Source organism: Hyperolius riggenbachi, chromosome 2 (assembly GCF_040937935.1).
Source record: "Hyperolius riggenbachi isolate aHypRig1 chromosome 2, aHypRig1.pri, whole genome shotgun sequence".
In the NCBI taxonomy this organism is placed as follows: Eukaryota; Metazoa; Chordata; class Amphibia; order Anura; family Hyperoliidae; genus Hyperolius; species Hyperolius riggenbachi.
The window spans coordinates 310,967,841-310,992,335 of record NC_090647.1 but is presented as its reverse complement, the minus strand read 5'-3'; the positions used below and the strand labels follow the sequence as shown (position 1 = coordinate 310,992,335).

At 42.1% G+C, this 24,495-nt stretch overlaps 1 protein-coding gene across 9 annotated transcripts in view; it reads left to right on the top strand.

Annotated features, from left to right (window-relative positions):
- LOC137546524 (protein argonaute-3) overlaps positions 1–24,495 on the top strand; it is a 126,731-nt gene that overhangs the window by 64,007 nt on the left and 38,229 nt on the right. For 8 of the 9 annotated variants that reach the window (XM_068269088.1, XM_068269087.1, XM_068269085.1 and 5 more), the window contains 10 exons: positions 2,531–2,618; positions 7,697–7,844; positions 9,197–9,316; positions 10,290–10,412; positions 12,169–12,302; positions 16,999–17,183; positions 17,793–17,952; positions 19,767–19,857; positions 22,894–23,097; positions 23,865–23,999. In XM_068269088.1, the coding sequence (XP_068125189.1) occupies positions 2,531–2,618; positions 7,697–7,844; positions 9,197–9,316; positions 10,290–10,412; positions 12,169–12,302; positions 16,999–17,183; positions 17,793–17,952; positions 19,767–19,857; positions 22,894–23,097; positions 23,865–23,999 (1,388 nt within the window). The remainder of the gene's footprint in view (positions 1–2,530; positions 2,619–7,696; positions 7,845–9,196; positions 9,317–10,289; positions 10,413–12,168; positions 12,303–16,998; positions 17,184–17,792; positions 17,953–19,766; positions 19,858–22,893; positions 23,098–23,864; positions 24,000–24,495) is intronic. The other variant, XM_068269090.1, reaches the window with a different exon arrangement.

The window sequence follows — 24,495 nt, the reverse complement described above, 5'->3', positions numbered from 1 at the left end:
TAACTCACACACTACAGAGCCTCACACTGTTGCTTTTCATATGTTAACTAGTTAATTAAATAAATAACCAAGCTGCTAAATACTTACTTAGCAGCCTGTTTATTTAGCTAGTTACCTGTGAAAACCAACGCTGCTCTGTAGTATGTCAGCCAGCCTCAGATCAGCTGTTGAGTGTCTGCTAGTTATAAATCATCTGTTACAGTGTCTGTTTAGCAGTGCAGTCCGACGCCCACAACATAGAAATGATTGCAGCTCAGCCCTGTATCAGGGCAGAATCATCAGCTACTTTTTAAACACAAACTCTGTGGTGAAATTTATGCTGTCCATATTAACCACTTAGGTGTATCTGGACAGTGATATCTGTCCAGATAGCCTGCCTTGCTGCAGCTGAGCGCGCTCTTGCGCACGCTCCCGCTGCCCCGGAGATCAATGATTGGGAACACTGTTCCCATTCATTGATCTATGTCTCCGTAAGAAAAACCGACAGCTTCTCTGAAAAGCCGCGATTTTTCTATTTTTCACATCATCCCTTCAGTTCTCGCGCTTACAGGATGAGAAACCAAAAAAGACTGTGGCCACCTTGTGGCCAAATACATTTACATACATTTAAAAAAAAAAATATATACACAATCAGTTACATTTAAAATTACCTGTTTACCTCCCCACTCCAAAAAACCCTAAATAAAATTTTTAATAAATTAAAAATTACATTAAAATAAATAGTTAACTAAGGGCCTGAACTTTTTTTTAATATGTATGTCAAGAGAGTATATTACTATAATTTTTTAAATTATAAGCTTGTAAATAGTGATGGATGCAAATTGAAAAAATTCATCTTTATTTCCAAATAAAATATTGACGCCATACATTGTTATAGGGGCATAATTTAAATGCTGTAATAACCGGGACAAATGGGCAAATCAAATATGTGGGTTTTAATTATGGTAGCAAGTATTATTTTAAAGCTATAATGGCTGAAAACTGAGAAATGATTTTTTTTTTCATTTTTTTCGTAATATTCCGTTAAAATGCATTTAGAAAAAAAACCTTCTTAGCAAAATGTACCACCCAAAGAAAGCCTAATTGGTGGTGGAAAAAACAAGATATAGATCAATTAATTGTGATAAGTAGTGATAAAGATATTGGCGAATGAATGGGAGGTGAAAGTTGCTCGGATGCATAAGATTGAATGACACTAAAGGCTGAAGTGGTGAAATAATTGATGTAGGGCTAATGGAACAGCATAATTTTCCCCATAGTGCCCCCTTAATCCTTGAATACCTAAAACTCCGGCTGACATGGTTTGTAATTTCAGAGTTCAGGGAGATCATGAATGTGATTTGTGGTTCATGTTCAAAACTCTATTTACAGTTTTGAAACAATATCTACATTATTTCTCTCCTATTACTCAATCTCTGACTTGAAATGGCCCATTCTATTAGTACAGTAACCAGAAGGTCATTTAAGTGGTGTCCATGGGAACCAAAATGTGCAGGCAATGGGAGATTATTATGTTCTTGATTTTTTATTAAAAGTACACCTGTGCTGGTTCATATGTTCATGCAGAGTTTGTCCCGTTTCTCCCACATAAATTAATTTTGGGCATTTTGCACATATAAGTTATACCAGTAGATATGTGTGCAGGCCTCCTCTCCTGGCATATTGACAACCACACAATATAAAACATGATGATTGTTAGAAGTTATTTGAATAGGCCAGAACAGAATGGAACATACCCCTACTAACAGAAAAGGTGTGAGACATGCAGGCACATCTACTCCACTGACAGGATATCCGTACCAGGTTCATAACAGGAGTACAAAATACAAATCCCCTTTTCCTGTGTATCTACTAATGTGGTATACCTGATCATGTGTACAATATGCCCCATAGGAATGTGTGTGAAATAGGACAAACAAAAATATACTCATCTCCCAGTACCTGCAATTTTTAATCCCATGGACAAAGCCTAAAGATAAACTCCGACCAAGAATTGTACTTTATCCCAATCAGTAGCTGATACCCCCTTTTACATGAGAAATCTATTCCTTTTCACAAACAGAGCTTCAGGGGGCTCTGTATGGCTGATATTGTGGTGAAACCCCTCTCCCAAGAAACAAGAAAAGTACGTACTCTTGGCAGTTTCCTGTCTGAACCTTGCTGCATTGTGGGCAATAGCTGTTTACAGCTAAAAAAAAATTAATAATAAATTGCTCTCCATGCCTACAAAAATAAAAACTTCTGCTTTTAGATGGTTGGATAAATGTATCGTTATTGGTTGTCTGTGCAATGCTTAGCAACAAATGGTAAAGATATAGAATATAGTAATAATTGATTGATGGCATTTATTAGTTATAGCATGCAGTTCAGTTAGGTTAATAAGAGATCGCACAAATCAGAGGACTGATGAAAATTTGAGGAACCGTATTTAAGATTACCGCCGATTAAATCTGGTATGTTTGGAATTCGCGCAGAAATTCCACTTGTTGTATTTTGCTAATTCACTGTATGAAATATCTTTTTGGCATAGGTCTGAAGGTTGAAGTGACTCATTGTGGAACAATGAGACGGAAATACCGTGTTTGCAATGTGACAAGAAGGCCTGCCAGCCATCAAACGTAAGCCTTAAATGGGTTGTGCTTATTGACGTGTCTACATCAGTGCTGTCCACATTTATTAATAGGAATCATTTCTACTATAATTATGTATCCATAAACTAGATTATTTTATTCTAGAAATAAAAAATATTTGAGAATGTCCGCTGCTTGCCCACTGATTGACATCCCTTCTTTAAGGCTTAGGGCCAGTGTACACATTTTAACACTTGCGTGTGGTGTAAGAGCTTACCCATATAATCTGTTCAAAGTATTTAACATCTGTTGGCCAACATACTACCATATATATTCGGCTAAAGTCGAGAAATTTAGGTCGGATTTGCTATATAAAGGTCAAGGAGTTGCCTCATATGCAAGTCAGACTTCCATTTCTGGCTCAAAGCCGTAGTGCAGATCGTGCAGACAGGTGTTCCACCTGTCCTTATTCCTCATGCGTGCTGCTGGTCCCTCTTCCACCTGCTTCCAATTGGGGGTGTGTGTGGTGGGGGGGTTAGAGGGGGGGGGGGAAGAGTTCCAAAATTATTTTTGCATACTGTACCTGCATTGTTTTACTCAGGTTTAACTTTCTTTTCTATTTTATTTCAACTCCAGTAAGCACTTAGCTGCCTGTACCTAATAGACTGATGTAATGTTGCAACTTGCATAGAATATTAATAGCTTACGTGTTGAATGATGTAACATTATGACACATCAAGCTTATTTGTCATCTTTTGTAGTTTGCTTTGTGTACAATTTTATTGTAGGCTACAGAAATAACAGTGCTATAGAATAAAATCACAAGTTGTGTTAAAATAAGCCAATTATATATGTAATATGTTAAAGTGGAACTTTACTGATTACAACATCTCGCTAATTTTATAAATGCGCAAGTTTGGATGTTTGTTACTCAAACGCGCAACAATGGCTGAACAGATTTGAATGAAATTTGGCGCACACACACAATACATTACCTGGAATAACATATAGGTTACTTTGTATCCCCATAACCAAAAAGTGGGCAGAGACAAATACAAATTTCACTGGGAAAATGTAAACTGCAGCCATTCTTACACTGTTGATGGCAGGGTTCTCAAACTTTGCACAGTTCACTGGGTGACTGGGATTAATATTCAGAAAAGTGGGTGGAGCCTACAAAAGCCAATCAAAATTCACCTTTTGATTTTCAAGGGGACTATTTAATTGCTGCCATTCTTGCACTGTTAATGGCACAAGCCTAAAAGCTGGTACAGTCAGTCATTGGGTGAATGGGGTTCAAATTCAGCCAATCAGATATGTTCAATGCAAATTATTGATGCCAAAGACTGCAAAGCTAACAAACTTGGTTATTGAGTAATTGTGTGTTATGGTGGCCATACACTGGTCGATGTGCCATCAGATTCGACCAACAGATCCCTCTCTGATCAGAGAGGGATCATATGGCCACCTTTACTGCAAACAGATTGTGAACAGATTTCAGCCTGAAACCGTTCAAAATCTGTGGTGGTGGTGGTGCTGCCGCTGCCGTTCCCCGCCCGCATACATTACCTGATCCGCTGGCACGAGTCCCACTGTCACTGCTGTCCTCTCCGCTCTGGTCTGGTCTCCAGCATGCTTCACTTCTTCCTGCCCATTTACTGTTTAAAGTTCCTGCCGGGCGGGAAGAAGTGGAGCATGCCGGAGACCAGAGCAGAGAAGACAGCAGTGACAACGGGACTCGTGCCGGCGGAGCAGGTAATGTATACCTGCTGCATTGCGTCGGTCGTTAGGCATTTGAACGCCGCTATCGACGCACTCCCGACCCGCCGGCGACCGAGAAAAATGTTCCGCACGGATGGGTCGACAGGAATCGACGAGAACGATCGATTTCGGACGGAAATAGATCGTTCTGTCAGCGGTGTGCGCGGCGATTTCACAGTCGTTTCGATCACTGTGATCGAAACGGCTGTATATTGGCGGGAAAATCGTTAGGTGTATGGGCCCCTTTAGGGTTAGAAAAAGTGGGTGGGGCCAACACCAGCCAAATACATACCAGGGCAACACTGGGCCATCGGCTAGTAAAAAATGTGCTTTTTTTTTTTTTTTTTTTTTTTTTTTTTTTTTTTTACAATATTTACAGTGTTTGCCCATTGTAAAAACTTTTCACACCCTGATTTGCATTCTGAAATTTATCACAGATGGCAACATCTTTAGTGCTGTCAGGAGCATCACTGCAGAATGAATGTTTGTTTCCAAGTCAGCAGACAGCACCTGGTCTTCCAGAGAGCTCTGGTCCAGAAGGCTTCAAATTAAAGGATACCCGAAGCTCTGGTCCAGAAGGCTTCAAATTAAAGGATACCCGAAGTGACATGAGATAGACATGTGTATGTACAGTGCCTAGCACACAAATAACTATGCTGTGTTCCTGAAAGAGTTAAATATCAGGTATGTAAGTGGCTGACTCAGTTCTGACTCAGACAAGAAGTGACTACAGTGTGACCCTCACTGATAAGAAATTCCCCTTTTAATCTCTTTCTTGCTCTCAGAAGCCATTTTCTGCTATTAAAGGGTTTTAGAGTTGTAATTTCTTATCAGTGAGGGTCACACTGTAGTCACTTCCTGTCTGAGTCAGGACTGAGACAGCCACTTACCGTACTTTTCGGACCATAAGACGCACTCCCCCCCCCCCCCCCCCCCTCCCAAGGGGGAAAAATGTTGGTGCGTCTTAGGGTCCGAATGTGGCTCCAAAGCCTCCCCTAAAATGAATCCCTGGCAGTCTAGTGGTCCCCTCCTCCCTCCCTCCCTCTAATGCGCAGCAGCTGCAGCCTGAGCAGTGTCACTGGCCCTGCTCTTTTTCAGGTGCAGTGACAGCAGCAATGGCCCCCGGTGATCCACTGATCCCTCCCTCTGGTGCGCAGCGGTTGCAGCCCGTTCACCCACCCTGCTCTGCAATGACAGCCCATCTATAATGACAACGGTAATGTTGTTCCTCTGATCCCTCTCTCGCAGTGGTGGCAGCCCGTTCCTCACTCACCCTGCTCTATCCCTGGTGCAGTGACAGTGGCAATATCCTCAGGCAATCCTCTAGTCCAGCCCTCCCTCCGATGTGCAGCCTGTTGCCTCTGTCACTGCACCCGGGATAGAGCAAGGTGAGTGAGGAACGGGCTGCCACCGCTGTGCACCAGAGGGAGGGAGGGATCAGGGGATCACCGGGGGCCATTGCTGCTGTCACTGTAAACAGGCTGGTGCAGGGGCATTGACACTGATGGTGCTTTTCACTGGTCTTCCTGGGGAAAGCTTCTTTTATTCACAGATGGGCTTCTCTGCATGTGGTGGTAATGTGGTTTCACAATTGTTTGTTTGTACCTATGTGGGAACACACTCTGTTTATAGCTGCTATCTATGCATATATCACTTTTTCAGTTGTTATCCACGGAGTATAGCTGTTTTCTTATTATATGCATTGACTGCACTTAGCACTTTATTATTATTTCATCTACCCTAATGTGTTATTGGTTGACATTTATTAATTGGTGAATTTGGCTGGACTTTTTTGTGCAATGTATAGTGGCATATCAAAGCTTTTAGTCTACAGTCTAATCTCTGCTCCACAACACTGATATAAGGCGCTTGGAGGGAGAATCTCCAAAAGATGCACCTGCAACATGGACGCATCAGGTTTAGTATATCTAAATCCTATAAATAAAATTCCCTGGTTTTTGTCCTTTTAAATCTAGGTGCGTCTTATGGTCCGTAGCATCTTATGGTCCAAAAAATATGGTACATATCTGATATTTAACTCTTTCAGACAGAGAAAGAAAAAAAAAAAGGAACACAACATAGTTATTTGTGTGCTGTCTGTACATACACACGTCTATCTCATCATGTCACATGTCACTTCGGGTATCCTTTAAATAGCCTAGGCAAAACATCACTGGGAGGGCAGGGTTACAAGCACATACAGTATTCAGCAATAAATACATATTGGAAGTGTTGTTGATGCTGAAAACCTAATAATTAAAATTAAAAATGTAAAATACATGTTTATGCATACCTGTAAAATGTACACTTTGTCCCAGAGAAAGATGCAGCATAAATGGTTTCCTGTGTTGTTGTCACTTACAATAGGTTGTAAAAAAAGAAAATAATTTGGACTAGTCCATTTCCTCATAGGTGATCCTCAGGGTTTTATGTATTGTCAAAAGCACTTACTGAATGGCAGTTGCTCAGTGCAATTGCAAAAAGTTGTGTGCAAATGAGCAGGGATGCTAAATGGCATCTTAGTGTTGATCGTTTCCAGAAAGTGCTTTTATGAAGAATAAAGGAAATACTGCGATTCCCCCATGAGGAGACTTGGGAACTTTGGACTTGTCCAAAACCTGTCAATCTGTCAGATTCGAACTGCCTAGGGTAAGACATGGCAACATTGGAGAAAAGTAATTTATAGTGCATTTTACTCTGTGGGAAATGCATGTTTTATTAGTATGTGTACACATGGATTTTAATTTTACCATTTTTTTGAGATAGTGGTCCATTAGAGGACCACTATAGTGACATTTAGACATGTACTTTATTATGTATGTTTACATTTCTCCCAGAGTCAAATGAGCTATACATTACTTTTTTTTTCTATGCTGCTGTCAAAGTAGGTAGTGAACATCTGACAGGTTTTGGACTAGTCCATCTCCCTAATGGGGGTTTCTCAATATTTCCTAAATTCTTTACAAAAGCACTCCCTGGAAAGGATCTATGCAAAAATTCTGACCAGCCTTCCTACTCACTTGCACACTATTTTGACAGTTGAACAAAGCAACAGCCATTAAGTAAGTACTTTTGAATGTAAAGAAAACCCAGTGAATCCCCCATTAGGAGATTCACAAGTCTAACTCTAAACCATGTTAGATTTGACTACCGACTGTAAGTGACAGCTACATAGGAGAATAGTAATGTATAGCTCATTTTTATCTGGGATTAATGTACATTTTATATGTTTTGCATTTTACTATTTTTGAGATAGTGATCCTTTTTTAAGGTCTTTATATGTCATTTTTCTGTTTTAGGAAAGCATGCTTAATCATTTGGTCCAACTACACAATGTTTTTTTTCTGTTTGCTTTCTTTTTGTAGCTTCCCTTTACAGTTGGAGAATGGGCAGACTGTTGAAAGAACAGTTGCTCAGTACTTCAGAGAAAAGTACAATCTCCAGCTGAAGTATCCTCATTTGCCTTGTCTGCAAGTTGGACAGGAACAGAAACACACATACCTGCCTCTAGAAGTAAGGAACACCTGCCTATCAGCAGATATATTTACATCTGTGTTTGTAAAATAGGCATTTCCTTCCACCATTTGCTTCATTTATTTGCTTCTTGTATCTGTTTAGTTTTTCCATTCAAAACTAAATTAAGTGTAAAACAAAATCTTTAACTTAAATGTTAGAATGTTGGATTCCATGGAGAAGCGTTGGGATCTGTCCTTATGTTTCTAATTTCTGTCTTTAAAAATGACCTTATTTTGTATTTATAAAACGCCGGCATCTTCCATAGCCCTAGAGTAGAGTATATTGTCTTGACACTAACTGTCCCTCAGTGGAACTTACAATCTAATCCCTAATTTGTGCATTATACTTCTAGGGCCAGATTTGGGGAAAGCCAATAAACGTATCTAAGTTTTTAAGTTGTGGGAGAAAAGAGGAGTTTGCAGAGGAAACCCACGCAGACATGGAGAGAACATGCAAACTCTGTGCAGATTGTTTTTAACTTTTGGATAAATTGGGAAGGGATTACAGCCACTGCCCATTATTCCTGCGTGTGTCCCAGTTGGGAAGTATGCAATTCCCCTTGCTTTGTTTTCTATCTAGCACCTGTAAATGGAACTGCAAGGAAGTGTAATAACAGGGCAAAAACCACAGCAAACACCAGTCAGGACAAGAGGTTTCCTAAATAAAGAGTAGTGTATTGCTATGTCTTTACTGAGGAAATTTGCTTGGCTATGCTGCTGAACCTCTGCCTCTAATACTTTTAGCCATAGACCCTGAACAAGCATATGCAGATCAGGCGTTTCTGACATTTTTGTCAAATGTGACCATATTAGCTGCATGCTTGTTCATGCTTCTGGTGTTATTCAGACACTACTGCCACCAAGTAGACCAGCGGTGCTGCCAGGCAACTGGTATTGTTTAAAAGGAAATAAATATCTGCTGTATTTATTTCCATATACTTCTCCCTTCAGGTTCCCTTTAACTAGGTAGAGAATCAGCTTTGCAGCAAGCAAAGTATCCCTTTTCAAGAGATGCCTTATGGCAACTTCCATATATCTTATAGGTTTCCTTTAACTTGGAGAGTTTTAGAAATACAGTATATTTTAAAGATGAATACTGCACCATTCGTGACGATTAGATGTGGTTTATTAAACAAAAATAGATTTACAGCTGAACACCACTTCTGTTTTGTCCTGCCTCTCTAGTTAATGCAGCCCTTTTCATGAATGCTTCCCCATGTACAGGAAAATGCAGTTTAATACTAATAAACCATCAGTGTTTGATATTTTTTTTTGTAGTACTTGCTTGAATTATGTACTGTACTTTATAACACACAACCAAGTAAATGGTTTTGTGGTATATTTACACAGGTCTGTAATATTGTAGCTGGCCAACGATGTATCAAGAAGCTGACCGACAATCAGACCTCCACTATGATCAAAGCCACAGCCAGGTCTGCTCCAGACAGACAAGAAGAGATCAGCAGGCTGGTGAGTTGTTAATTTTGGCTAGAGGGAAAGGGAACCTCTATTTACTTTTTTACAGGCTGGCCACTTTCTGGCAGACTTGTATATCCCAACAACAGCTGCCATTGATGTGTTGCCAGTGATGATGGTTTGCATTTCCCATAGTTCATTTGTATTGGGAGAACTAGCTTGCAAGTCAATGTGTATCACTGAAAGTAGTTTGCTGACTTTTACAATAATGTCACTGAAGACATTTTTTTCCTATACTAACCTCTACAGAGGTGTCAAACTTTTGTCCATGGTTTCAAAAATTCTTCAAAACTTATACAGGCATAAATTATGGTTGCTGTATGTACAGATAATAGTCCAGCTAAACATAGACAGACACTCCAGAAGGCGATCCGCCGCGCTGCGCAAACCCCCCCCCCCCCCCCCTCCAGACCCCTTGCGCAGCCTGGCCAATCAGTGGCAGGCAGCACTTGAGGGGTGGATTGGGATTCCCTCTGACGTCCATGACGTCATCACGCCCCGTCGCCATGGCGACCGGGGAAGCCCAGCAGGAAATCCCGTTCTGAACGGGATTTCCTGCTTACTCTGATCGCCGAAGGCGATCGGAGTGGGTGGGGGGATGCCGCTGCTGAGCGTCTATCATGTAGCGAGCCCTGGGTTCGCTACATGATTAAAAAATAAATAAATAAAAAGTGCTGCGATGCCCCCTTGCCGGCGGGAATTAGAGCGGCAAGGGGGTTAATCAGCTCTGCTGTTTGTGATTTTCTGCAAAACATGTACTGTTGGTGGGCCTTGAAGACAGGGTTGGGGAACACTGCGCACTTGCCTTTTGACGGGAGCCATTTATTAAGACAAAAAGGGGTAACGGAACAAACTATGTATCAAATTCAATATGCAATTGTTTTTGATTTTCTGATTTATAACTGATTAATATTAATGTTTAACTATAGTAGTAGTAATTTCTAACTTAAATCTGTCAACATTTCAGGTTAGAAGTGCAAATTATGATGCAGATCCATTTGTTCAAGAATTCCAGTTTAAGGTTCGAGATGAAATGGCACATGTGACAGGAAGAGTACTTCCGGCACCAATGCTACAGTACGGAGGAAGGGTATGTATAACAGACCTATTGAGGACTGGTTGAATGTATATGAATATGAGCTGGGGAGTTTTCAGTCTTTTTGCTGCCTGAGATGGACTGTGCAATGATGCCCCTCCCCAAGGAAAAAAACAATAGGCAAGATTCACTTAATGTCTCTTTACTTAATCTCTCCTGCATTCCAGTATGTTGTCTGTATGAGGCCTGGAACCCACTAACAGTACGTTACTAAGCCATTTCTAAGCACTTGTGATTTGAAAAGCTCTTGCTAATGTAATGCTATGGGTTTGAATCCCACTTGATGTGATTGTGATGCAATTTTTTTTAATAAAAATCCCTCATAGCATTGTATTAACAAGAGCATTCAAATCACTAACACTTAGAAAAGACTGCTAGTGGGTTTGAGCCCTGAGTATGTAAAGGGAAAAAAAAGTTCTGTAGCATACTCTCTTCAAAACCCTGCAACTCACATGCACAACTTTATGAATAACGTGGAGTGGTTAAAGTTCCATCGCCAGGAAAAATTGTGTTTTTGGTAATGTGAATGTAAAGAGGGGTCAGTATGGTATCTCTGTTGCAATTTTACTGCTTTTTTATCTCCGTTGGGGAAATGGCGATAAAGGGAAGTATGGATTCACTGTGGGGAAACAGTTTAACACACACAGAACAAAAGTTTGCTTTCTTAAAACAGAAGGTATTTGCAATTATTCAGATTGTAGTGGGCATATGATGTCTCCTATGATGCATCACTGCTGAATATGCAAAACATCTTTGTCCCTGCAAGCTAACCACACCTCCAGAATTGCAGGAATGCAATAATGTGTCAGCTTGCTAATCGTACAGAGCCACAATAATCTCTTTTTGGTCTTTTGTAGCCCCTTACACACCCCTAGGAGTTCTGGTTCACCATGAGCTTGCTGGATAATCTGTAACACACGCAGAGTTTCTATATTCATCTCCATTATAGAGAAATTGCAGGAACCTTTCTCATTCACTGTCCAGCACTTTTTTTTCTACATGTGGCATCTCCTGTTAGAGGCCTGCGCAGGTCTATTTTTTCAGACCCGCAGCCCCGGACCTAACCCCCTACCCATTTTCTGGTGAATCTGGTACCCACACCCGCAGACCTTCTACCTGCACCCGACCCGCAACCCGATTAAATCAAAACGGGTACCTGAACCCGACCCGTATTTTGGGTAACCCGTGGGTACCCGACCTAATGCCCTGCGTGGGTCTAATTGTTCAGACCCGCACCTGACATGCAACCCACTTTCTGGTGAATATCGTACACGCAGACCCGCAACCCGATTTAAAATCTAAACGGGTACCAGAACCTGACCCTTATTTTTGGTAACTCGCAGGTACCTGACCCAAGGCAGATCTCTAGCTCCCGTTACTCCCATTCCCCACCTTCCAATCATCAGCAAGGAAAGGGGAGGAGACCAGGAGATGTATGAGGTTTCAAGATGAAACTACTTCCTAGGAGCCCATTTATTACAGCAATACTCAGATCAATCAGCCTACTGATCATGCCATTGTCAAAATCACCATTTTCCCCATTTAGGTGTTTCATTTAAACATTCGCTGTTCTGGTCTGTTCTGTATGATTTAATTTCACTGCTGCCACACGATTGGCGGATTAGATAAAAATATAAAATTAACACATGTACAATTGTTTCTAATGAAGATAGTATGTGTACATGTTTGTATTTCTGTTTTATGTTTTTATTACTGGTGGATTTTTGCTCTCTTTGTAATTTTTCTGCAGAATCGCACAGTGGCAACTCCGAGCCACGGAGTCTGGGACATGCGTGGGAAACAGTTCCACACTGGTGTGGAGATCAAAATGTGGGCCATTGCATGTTTTGCAACGCAGAGGCAATGCAGAGAAGAAATCTTGAAGTAAATCATTTGTTTAATCTTTTAGGCTGCTTACACACCAAGACGTTACAGGCGCACGTTAGTGCGCCTGTAACGCTCCCCCAACGCACAGCAATGTAACACAAGTGGGCTGTTCACACAGCCCACGTTGCGTTACATGTAATGCTGCACGTTCGGTGCAAAGTGCAGCATGCTACGGCGTTGGAGCGGCTATAGCCGCGTTAGACTGTTTGCACATGCGCAGTGGGGGGGCGGAGAGGAGGCGGGGAGAGCCAGCTACAGTAGCCGCGCACATGGCTACTTAATATTCACTGCACTGGCGGCAGCTGATTGGCCGGCGGGACCACGTGATGCGGAGTGTCTCGCTCCGCATCACGTGGTCCCGCTGGCCAATCAGCGCCACTCTGGGAGACATTATAGGAATCGAGCCGCCGAACGCGGCTCACTCTACCGTCGGCTTTTGCAGCACCATACGTTGTTAGGTGCACGTTATGCGACCTTAACGTGGCACCTAACACAACGTCTTGGTGTGCAAGAAGCCTTAATCTGACTTTTCAAGTATGCTTCCCTAATAGAGAATAGTGTTTTGCTATATTAGAGAAATGTAGTAAACCTAATGGCAATATGTATCAGAAATGACTGGCCAACTTCCAGCTCAATTTGCTAACTAGCATAGTTGATGAATGTTGCATTGATGCAATTGAGTATCCCTGTGCCAGCCATTACATGGTATACCGCAAGGAGGAGGAAGTGGCAGCGTTTCCCTAGACATACTATACCTGACTGACTGAATGCATAGATGTGCAGAGCCTAATTATAGGCGAGTTATACAACTTGCATACAAATCAGATCCAACAGAAAGGAGGATGTTGGCTTCCAAAAACAGTTTGTGTGCAGAATGTTCCTGTACTAGACTCTTCCAATGTGTGAAGGGATCCTCATGGAAGAGACCCTAACCCAGGGGTTCTCAAACTGGGCGCCGCGGCACCCTGGTGCGCCTTGAGCACCTTCCAGGGGTACCTCGAAATGCATCCCCATCCTTTGTACAATGCCATGTGGGGAAAGGTCTTTGTGGTCTACAAGGTTGACTCCTTATCCTTTTGTGCTTTCGTGGGGCTGCATAATGGGGGAGGGGGTCACTGACCACTTAGCCTAATAGGCATCACTAGCTACTTGGAGGGGGTGCTACTTATTAAGGGTCATAACGGTATTTTGGTAGTTTTTGCCGAGGGGTGCCTTGAAAAAATTTCAAAGCCATTAAGGCCGCCCTCACCCAAAAATGTTTAAGAACCACTGCCCTAACCACTAATTAACAAAAACATAGTATGGACCTGAGGGCAGCTGGCCATTAAATGGTTTACACATTTTCTTTAGAAACGGAGAAATTGGCAGCGGCCCTAATCAGGCTGCACCTGAAATGTTTACCAACAGTCTGTAGTCATTTCTGGTGCAGCCTGATTAGGAGCGCTGACCATTTCTCCCCATTACACTGTATAGTATATTAAGGTGAAACTGTTGGAGTTAACCTGCTGAGCGGTCTGGACGAGCTCAGCTCGTCCAACACCGCCAGAGGCTGCCGCTCAGGCCCTGCTGGGCCGATTTTCGTCAAATAAAAAGCAGCACACGCAGCCGGCACTTTGCCAGCCGCGTGTGCTGCCTGATCGCCGCCGCTCTGCGGCGATCCGCCGCGAGCAGCGGCGAAAGAGGGTCCCCCAGCCGCCTAAGCCCAGCGTAGCCGGAACAAAAAGTTCCGGCCAGCGCTAAGGGCTGGATCGGAGGCGGCTGACGTCAGGACGTCGGCTGACGTCGATGACGTCACTCCGCTCGTCGCTATGGCGACGATGTAAGCAAAACAAGGAAGGCCGCTCATTGCGGCCTTCCTTGTTTATTCTGGGCGCCGGAGGCGATCGGAAGAACGCCTCCGGAGCGCCCTCTAGTGGGCTTTCATGCAGCCAACTTTCAGTTGGCTGCATGAAATAGTTTTTTTTTAATTTAAAAAAAAAAACCCCCGCAGCCACCCTGGCGATTTAATCAGAACGCCAGGGTGGTTAATTGGCAAACTCTGTAGGGTGAAAATGCTTTCAAAGAACCTTTTTGAGGATATTTCATCAGACTGGTATAGAACTGGATTTTAAATATATAAGTAGTGTACATGAGAGAGAGAACACTATTTGGTGTTGGACACATTATTACAGTGGTGTAAGGTTGGCCAATGAGATGCTAAGAAGTCTGAGTGTATTCAAATTGTTTGCTGATTTCTTGCAAATTGATGCAGCTCGGAAATGTCAAGTTGCATCAAATTTGCATCAACCTAGAATTATCAGCATCTTATTGGTTATGCCTATGACAATGTGATAATGAGCAGAAGCATGCTTTGAAGATGATGACCTGACATACTCTAAGCCTACTTACATGCTGTTCACACTGAATGTGCTGTGGTTGTAGGCTTGCTTTGTTTATTGGATTCAAATAGTAAGAGATTTCATAAAGAATTTATAACATTTTGAGGGGTAATGAAAAAATATAATTGAGTTACATTTATAATAAATAATGTTTAGACCACCTTCTCTTGGCGAGGCCAACAATTCTGTATAGTTAAAGGGTCTGCACACAGTAGCAAGCTTTTATAGAATGCTGCATTACTGCTGCTTCTGCCAGAGTCCATATGAGGAACTTCCAAAACATATTTTTACATTGTTTTGCTTCGAGAAAGATGCACCAGGTTGCCTCAAAATGTTGGAAAAGGAATATTGCATCATTCATCAATAGCTTGTTTATTCATCTATGTGCTGACCCTTTAACGACTTCAGCCTACAGGGTTGAGAATTTTTTACATCTGAGCAACTTTCACCTCCCATTCATTTGCCAATAACTTTATCACTACTCATCACAATGAGTTGATCTATATCTTGTTTTTTCCGCCGCCAATTAGGCTTTCTGTGGGTGGTACATTTTGCTAAGAGTCACTTTACTGTAAATGCATTTTAACAGGAAGAATAAGAAAAAAACTGAAAAAATTCATTATTTCTCAGTTTTCAGCCATTATAGTTTTAAAATAATACATGCCTCCATAATTAAAACTCACGTATTGTATTTGCCCATATGTCCCGGGTATTACACCATTAAAATTATGTCCCTATCACAATGTATGGCGACAATATTTTATTTGGAAATAAAGGTGCATTTTTTCAATTTGCGTCCAATCACTATTTAAAAGCCCATAATTTAATAAATCATTTTGATATACTCCTTTGACATGAATATTTAAAAAGTTTAGACACTATTTATGTTTTTTTTTTTTTTATTGTAATTTTTTTATTTTTTATTAAAACTTTGTATGTGGGTATTTTTTGGTGTGGGAGGTAAACAGGGGATTTTACATGGGTAAAAATGTATTTTTGTATTTTTTTTTGGTGTAGTTTGCTATTTGGCCAAAAGATGGCCACAGTCAAAAAGTCCTGGGAGCGATCGATCTCGCTCCCAGGAAGAAGATAGAAGCAGGGGAACTTTTTGATCTCAGAAAAGCCGCAGCATCTGAAGAGGCACTGTCGGCTTTTCTCCGGGGGGGTCCGATCAGTGAAAGGTATTTATAATCCCTTTCATTGATCGCTGGGCTAACGGCCCCCAGCGGGAGTACGCACGGGGGGGGGGGGGGGGGGCGTGAGCACGCGCAACCCGCGGGATTGCGCGCAGCCTAACTGGACAAAAATTTTCATCCAGTTAGGCTGAAGTGGTTAAATGGGCTGCTGCAGAAATGCCAATTAGCCAATGGCAACAGTTAGCAGTTGCTTCTTGCATTGAATCTATGGAAACCACTGTGGCTGTAGAAGGCATATTGGGCCTTTATGTGGATCTAAACTCAGAACGTCCTCTGTGCTCTAAAAGATTAGGCACAGCATGATAATCTTTAGGAAAAAAATGGCATCACAATTTACAGAAATCTTAAAAAAAAAAAAAAACTGATGTTTTAACTGTAATAAGTTTCAGGGAGCACAGAAAGCCTCAGTCTTTTCCTGTACAGGTAGAGTTGTGGCACTCTCATTCATAGCTACTGATGAGGCTAAATACATTGATGTAGGTTAACAAATGCACACAGCAGAGCTCAGTGCAGTGGATTTCTACAGCATTTACATGTGGAATAAAAACTTATGTGCTGTGCAAGAGTTCAGAGTTCAGGTCCGCTTTAAGGTGCCTGTTAATGATACAGTCTTGATTGTGCAATCTTATTTCTGCTGTGTAATGTGGAGGACTACCTAAAGTATCTATGCAAAGTATATTCTCTCAGATTACTCTCCTACTACATACATTTGGTAAGATTGTGCAATCAAGATTGTATAATTAATGGGCTCCTTTAGACCTCAGGACACCCCCTCCCTTTCCTGTCCAAGGCATCCAATCAGCAGTGCTCTAGCTGCAACCAATCATTTCTTGTCTACATGGTTTTCCTCCTCCTACTTCCCTTGGTTGTACAGCTCACTGCATGGAGCCGATCTACTGTCATTGGCTAATCCAAGCTCTGATAAAGGTATTACATGTTCCAAACTAACTTTACATTTATGTTCATCCAAAATTCGCGATAAACATGGAAGCATTAATTTTTTGGTAGCTTGTAGTCTGCTTTTTTTTTTTTTTTTAGGCATATTTTTATTTTTCATAAAATTATTACAAATCTATTTACAGGATATTCTTTTTTTTTTTTTTTTTTTTTTTTAAACAGGGGATTTACTGATCAGCTAAGGAAGATCTCAAAGGATGCTGGGATGCCCATTCAGGGGCAGCCATGCTTCTGTAAATACGCGCAGGGCGCGGACAGTGTGGAGCCAATGTTCAGACACCTCAAAAACACATATTCCGGTCTCCAGCTTATTATTGTGATACTGCCAGGAAAAACACCAGTATATGGTAAGCGTTATTTACCTTACATTTTATATATGTAGGAGTATTTTAAAGAGGCATTAACACTTCATGGCTTTTTTACCTTAGTTTGCATTTTGTGTAGTTTATTTTCAGTATACGTGCTATTCCCTCACTTGTGATGGTCAATTAGGAGAGAACCCTAAGGGCCCGTTCACACTGCACGCGTTTCCAGCCGCGTTTTGGAAACGCGTGCAGGTGGCCGATACGCACGACATCAGACATTGCATAGAGTGCAATGTCTGATGTTCACACTGCATGCGTTCCGGACCTGTGCGGTCCGGGAACGCATGCTGCACGCAGATTTTGATAAAACGCGTGGCTGTCCCATTCACTTTTCAGTGATGGGATTAGCCACGCAACGCACACAAACGCGGATGGCCATGCGTTCGTACGCGTTGCGTTCCGCACGCATGGCCATCCGCATTTGTGATCTGAACGGGCCCTAAATGATTGATTATCGGAATGCGTGATTGCAGTTTCAGATCATTTTTTATTATTCTACAGATTAGACAGTTATGTGCATGCAGCCATTGGTAGCTTTTCAAATTGTATTTTAGAACCTTTCGTAATTTTTTTTCTTTTTTTGTTCCACAGCTGAGGTGAAACGTGTTGGTGATACATTGCTGGGGATGGCTACTCAATGCGTCCAAGTGAAGAATGTAATAAAAACATCTCCTCAGACTCTCTCAAATCTGTGCCTAAAAATCAATGTTAAACTGGGAGGGATTAACAATATCTTAGTCCCACATCAACGGTAAGAAAATGTTTTTCATCCGTTTATTGTTCATAGAACTTTAGCCCCATAAAACATGCTAATCCCAGCATGTTATCATGCTAATCCCAACAAGCTAACTGCTGCAAGAATGTGGTCAGAGATGGTCTGCTGAGGCACTACTCTTTACAGTTTGCAGAACTTTGTAGGTATGGGCACTTAGAGCCCCTACAAATAGTGTTCGTCATTCTGTCCCTGATATATCCCCTTAGGCCTCGTTCAGACTATACGCGCTGCCGTGCGCATTTTGGCAGCGCGTATAGTGTGCGACACGCAAGAACGGTAGAAGGGCATAGACAGCCCTTCTACCGTTCCCATCATATGCGCTGCGTGGCAGCGCAATTGCGCTATCGCGTACTGCACGCATTTTTGGGAATCGCAGCGCAGATCCCATTCATTGTAATGAATGGGATCTGCAGCGCAGCGCATAGGAGCGCAGATGGCGTGCGATTGTACGCGTTGCGTTCCAATCGCACAGCCATCTGCACTAAATGATGTGAACGATCTTACTCATTGCTTGCTATACTAAGCTCTTTCATGAGAACTGCTATTTTCTCAGAATAGGAAGCAGTGTTCTCCGAGAGGAGAGGTGTTCTGCAGAATTTACAATGCAGTGCTCTTGGGGACGAGAGGTGTTCTCCTGCAGAAGTTACAGTGTAGTGTTCTCGGAGTGGAGAGGTCTTCTCCTGCAGAAGGTATAACGCAGTGTCCTCAGAGAGGAGAGGGGTTCTGCAGAAGTTACATTGCAGTGTTCTCAGAGAGGAGAGGGGTTCTCCTGCAGAAGTTACAATGTAGTTTTCAAAAACTGCACTATGCCAGCACACATTTTTTCTAATTATAGCAGCAGCTCTGCAAAATAGTGCACCTTATTTATAAATTTGCCCCTCTTCAGCACTTACCACTATTCATTCATTTTCTGTCATTATAAAGCTGAGCAGAGGCTTATCTACCCTGTTTCCCAGAAAATAAGCCTTAGCTTGAATTTTGAGCATGCTGGAAATAGAAGTCCTACCCTGAAAATAAACCCCTGGTGGCAGTTAAAGAGGAGGAGGCAGCCAGCGAGCAGGGATACAGCGGTGCCAATGAGGCATCGGTCCTGTCATCCCAGCACACAGCAAGGTTATCAGTTGTGTGCAGGGATAACAGGGCAGGTGCCTGATTATTACAGTATCATACAAAGGAACAGAAAATGTTTTGCTGAGAAACACGTACTGATAGAAATATAAGACGTCCCCTGAAAATAAGCCCTAACACATCTTTTGGAGCAAAAATTATTAAAAGACACGGTCTTATTTTCGTGGAATGCGGTAGTAACTAATGTCTCCTAAAGCCTTAGAATTCAAAATATGTTGGTCATCATACTACATGGAGGTGGTAAAATTGATCAGTGACTGGCCAGTCAAAATTGCACATGTGTATGAACCCTTGGGGTTGAAAGAAAGGTGAGTCGTATACCCATCAGAGCTGAATGATTTTTACACTGACCCCAAATCATAGCTGGTCAGAGGGATCTGCATATGAAAAGAGATCAGATCAGGAGGCTCCCTACCCTTCATAATTTCTGCCTGTGCTCCTTGACATTATACAAGCAGTCTTCTGGTAGCAAAGACACCCACTCATGGCAGCAAATTGCTTTAGGACTGCTTCAGTCATTGAGCTGTTTATCATTATAGTAGCTATATGTTGATAAAGCGGTTTATGTGTATGTTCACCTGAATGGCAGTGACAAATTCTTATGTTTATGTTTATGATTGTGATTGTGTGAATTTTTGATTGCTTTTTATGTTCTTTCAAAGGCCGTCTGTTTTCCAACAACCTGTGATCTTCTTAGGAGCAGACGTTACACACCCTCCTGCTGGTGATGGTAAAAAGCCTTCAATTGCTGCTGTAAGTGTCCATCTCATTGTTCACTATCCTGAAGGTAGATGTTGATGCCATATTGATGTTGCATGGATGCAGCTGTTTTATTGAATTGAGTGTCATGGAACATTTACAGTTGAAATATGAATGGCTGGCATAACCTTGATCTAACTCAAACTAGATTTGTGGTAAATTTTAGTCCTTAATTTTTATGAAGTGCAAAATGAGTCTACGTTACTTAAATTCTCATTGTGTATTCTCTATTTGTAAGAGTCAATTATGCAGCCTCAGGAGACTTTACCAAGAAAAAAACCCACAACTGTTTAGACAGAGAATTCGTTTTGAGGGCGGAAAGCTGAAATGCTTAATTTGACATCATTACATTACATTTTACATGAATGGATTGCGGCCATGTGTACATGACCAACTCGCCAAACATCAGTAGAGAATGCTGCTTGATTCCTTCTGTCAACCCTTATGCAAAGTGTTAGTGGGCCAGCTCTTTGTGAAGCAATGTAAAAGCAGCATACCTTGTTTTTTGGACTATAAGACGCCCCTGACCATAAGATGCACCTGGGTTTAGAGGAAAAAATCCAGGGAAAAACAATATACTAAACCCGGTGCGTCCATGGTGCAGTGGTGTCTTATGATGCCGTTACCCCAAGCTGTCTCCTAAGCTGCAGTCAAAAATGGTATGGGATGCAGCGCAAAATTAGCAACTGGGACAATAGAACAGTCCTAAAGCCCCAAATAAACATGTACAAAATTAGTTATGGTGTTCCTAGCGCTGAAGAGAAGTCTCAACACTGAGTTATGTTGATGATAGTAGATGTAATATAAATACTACAGTACCTTATATGGTCATACCAACTGCGGAAGTGACAGTTCAGCAGTGTAGAAATTGTAACTGCAAATCAGTGCAGGTTCCCCCCAGTCGTAGCAAACTCTGCAATGTCACAATTATGTTTATTGTATAATAAGAACCATCATTATCTAGTTATATGCTTGATCTCCATAGAATCATACAGTTTCAAAAAAAAATCTTTAGTCAAAATAGTAGCGCACCGCTCCTTTGACTATCCTGGCTGTTACTGGGAGCCTTTTGATCTTCCTCTGTGATTTGTGAGCTGTTAGCAACGGGATAAAAAAAAAAGTAAAGAGGTAAACTGGTTTAAAGAAAACCTGTACTGAAAAAAAGTTCCCCTGGGGGGGGGGGGTACTCACCTCAGTAGGGGGAAGCCTCTGGACCCTATCGAGGCTCCCCCCGTCCTCCTGTGTCCCACGGCGGTCTCGCTGTAGCCCCCGTCACGCACAGGCGACAAATCCGACAGCCTGTGCAATATTTACCTTTCCAGGCTTCAGCGGGGCACTGTTGCGGCTCTTCTGACGGAGATAGGCGAAGATAGCCGATCTCCGTCGGGTCCGCTCTACTGCGCAGGCGACTTGCGCCTGCGCAGTAGAGCGCCCGACGGAGAACGGCTATTTTTGCCTATCTCCTTGGGAAGAGCGGATACTGCGCTGGAGCCAAAAGGCAAATATTTACATTGCCGCCGTGGGACCGAGGAGGACGGGGGAAGCCTCAATAGGATCCTGAGACTTCCCACACCCAAGGTGAGTACCCCCCAGGGGAGTTTTTTTCATTACAGATTTTCTTTAAAAACCTAGTTTAGTAAAACTTTTTTAATGCAGAGGATGGTAGATTGATATCAATTGCCAATACAAAAAGTCTTGTGCATTGTATATCTGTTTTTGCAATAAATATATTTAAAACACCTGGCTCTATGCATCTTGTAGCTTGATGCCCTGTTGAGATGACACAGTAATATTTATTTTACTTGTGAGAAAGCTGTTCACACTCCTTTTGTGTATTCCATTATCATCCACATATGACTTTGTTAGGGAGGAACTAGGAGAAGGCAGGAGGCAGTTTTGCATAGTCTCCTCAGCACAAATCACCTGACCCCATCCACCTTTTCCTGAGAGATTACATCTTTGTGGCTAGCATTACAGCGACCGCTTAGTCTGCAAATTAGAATCTATCTACAATTTTGGCCACAGAGCGTTAATTTCTCGGCAGCTCAGGGATGAGCTGGACAGTGAAAACTGCTGTCTAGATGGATATAAAAAAGGTGCCAACTAATGATACAATCTTGATTATACTGCAGTAGAAGAATAAACTGAGGGAATAAACTTTGCACATATATTTTAGGTGGTCATCATATCACATAGAACCGGTAAGATTGTACCATCAGTGGGCTCATTAATTACTATGGCAGATGCAAGTTTATTTTAGAGGTCTTAGTCCTATCACTGACTTTTTCAAAGATAATGCCTCTCAAATACTGTATGACATTTTTTGAGTAATTCCTAGTCCTCGTTAGAAAAAAATATTGGAGGCTAATCAAGTTTTTTAACTCGTTCCCGACAGCCTAATGACGATAGGCGTCAGGAAAGTGGCAGCCCCAGGTCCGCATAACGCCAAAAGGCATCAAGAGTGGTGGGCAGAGATTAGCGGGGATCGTGCACTTGCCGATTGTGCGCACATTCACACTTGTGGCTGAGCTCCGCTCCATCAACAGTCTGCCAGCGGTGATCACTGCTAGCAGACTGTTAGATGCAGTCTACTGTCTGCAGCTCTGTACTGGAGACAGCTTGTCACTCAGCTGTCCCCTGGAGAGGAAACACAAAGGATCGCTTTCATAGGCTGATGCTTATGAGAAACGATCCTGCTGATTGGCTGTCGGGGGGAGGGTAAAAAACAAAATATATATAAAAAAAAAAAAGACTAATGGCAGCAGCGATCAGAGCCCACCAACAGAATGCTCTGTTGGAGGGCAGGAAAGGAAGGTGGGGGGGGATTAATTTGTGTGCTAAATTAAATGGCTCTGCAGCAAGCTAGTAAAGCTGCAGAGCTCTGAATTGTAAAAAATAGACTGGTCACTAGGGGGGTGTAAGCCGCCGGTCCTCAAGTGGTTAAGTTAAGTAATTTCGATTGATAGTTATGCTTAGGTTTTCATTGGCAGCAAATATTGCAGGATGTTTGACACTTGATATGCTTGTTAGGTTGTAGGCAGTATGGATGCCCACCCTAGCCGATACTGTGCCACAGTTAGGGTGCAACGTCCACGGCAGGAGATTATCCATGATCTTGCTTCCATGGTAAGGGAGCTTCTGATCCAATTCTACAAGTCAACACGGTTCAAGCCTACCCGAATTATCTTCTACCGAGATGGTGTGTCAGAAGGACAGTTCAGGCAGGTCAGTTCGGTATGGATATTAACTATCTTATATGGGGGGGAAACTGTGTGTGGTTCACTTTGTGTACATTACTTCAGCTCTGATTATTGCTTCACAAATACGTTTATAACTTGCAGCCATATACTGACATAAGATCACTCCTTTTTGTGCTTTGTACATGGATGTGAGCAATAGGTAAAGTAGATTTACAATACTCGGCTTTTCAAGTAGAAGTCTAAACTTTTTTTTTTTTTCTTTTACTTTGTTTTCAGTCTTTCATGGAAGTGTGTGGCTCTGTGCCCTACTTTTTGCATTTGTGAGAATTGTATATTTTTTTCCCCTGAATTACTTGCCTTGCCTCCAACTGTCATTCTTCTGATTTGCAATTGAAACAAGAAATTTGGCTGGTTACCATTGGCAATCAGCACAAACGCGAGGCCCTGGAAAAGCCATTCTGGGTTTATTGAAGACCGTACTCGCTAATCCTGTCACCAATATCATGGCCAGAGATGGTGACAGCTTTTCAATGGGAGATTTGTTTATTATCTTTTGTTTTTACAGCACCACAGAAGGTGATAATGCTATATAAATCTGCAATAATATATGTAGTGTCCTGTAACAGTCTCACCGCTGTTAACATAGCAGTGTTATGAGTGAGTGCTCCTTCCTTTTGTTAAACCACCATTTGAAATATTGAGAAGTGTGAACACAGAGTGAAATGTTTATATATGTATGAAATGGAGACGCATAAAAGTACTGCTGCCAGTCTAGAACTTTTTGCTGTGTTCTGTGTGCAGGTGCTGTATTATGAGCTGCTAGCAATCAGAGAAGCCTGTATAAGTCTGGAGAAAGACTACCAGCCTGGAATCACATACATTGTGGTACAAAAAAGACATCATACAAGGTTGTTCTGTGCCGACCGAACTGAAAGGGTGAGCTGGATATTATGTAAAAAAAAAGACAAAATGTTGTTTGCAGCAGAATAGTTTTAATTGTACAGCCATGTGGAAAGCTACAAGTTAAAGTAAAACATAAACAGTATTGCAGTAGAGTGCACACCCCTTAAATTGTATAAATTAATCAACAGGAGGCAGAATATGATGGAAGCAAAAAGATATACTGTGTATACTGGTGTATAAGACTTTTCAACTCTTAATCTTTTGAAAAGTCGGGGGTCATCTTATAGGCCGGGTGTCTTTGATGCCGGGTGAAACACGATGCTGATATGAAATGTGCATACGGGACATGCTGATGTTTATGTAATGCGCACGTGTGCTGGAGATTCAGCGGTCACTGCATATGCTGGGGGGAAGCTCACCGCTCATGCTGCAAGGTCTGGGATGCCCAGGGTATAGAAGAAAGGGATCACGCTGTGCCCACAAAACACGCCTCTTCCACCCATCTGGCCTGCCCTATCCTTTTGCTGCC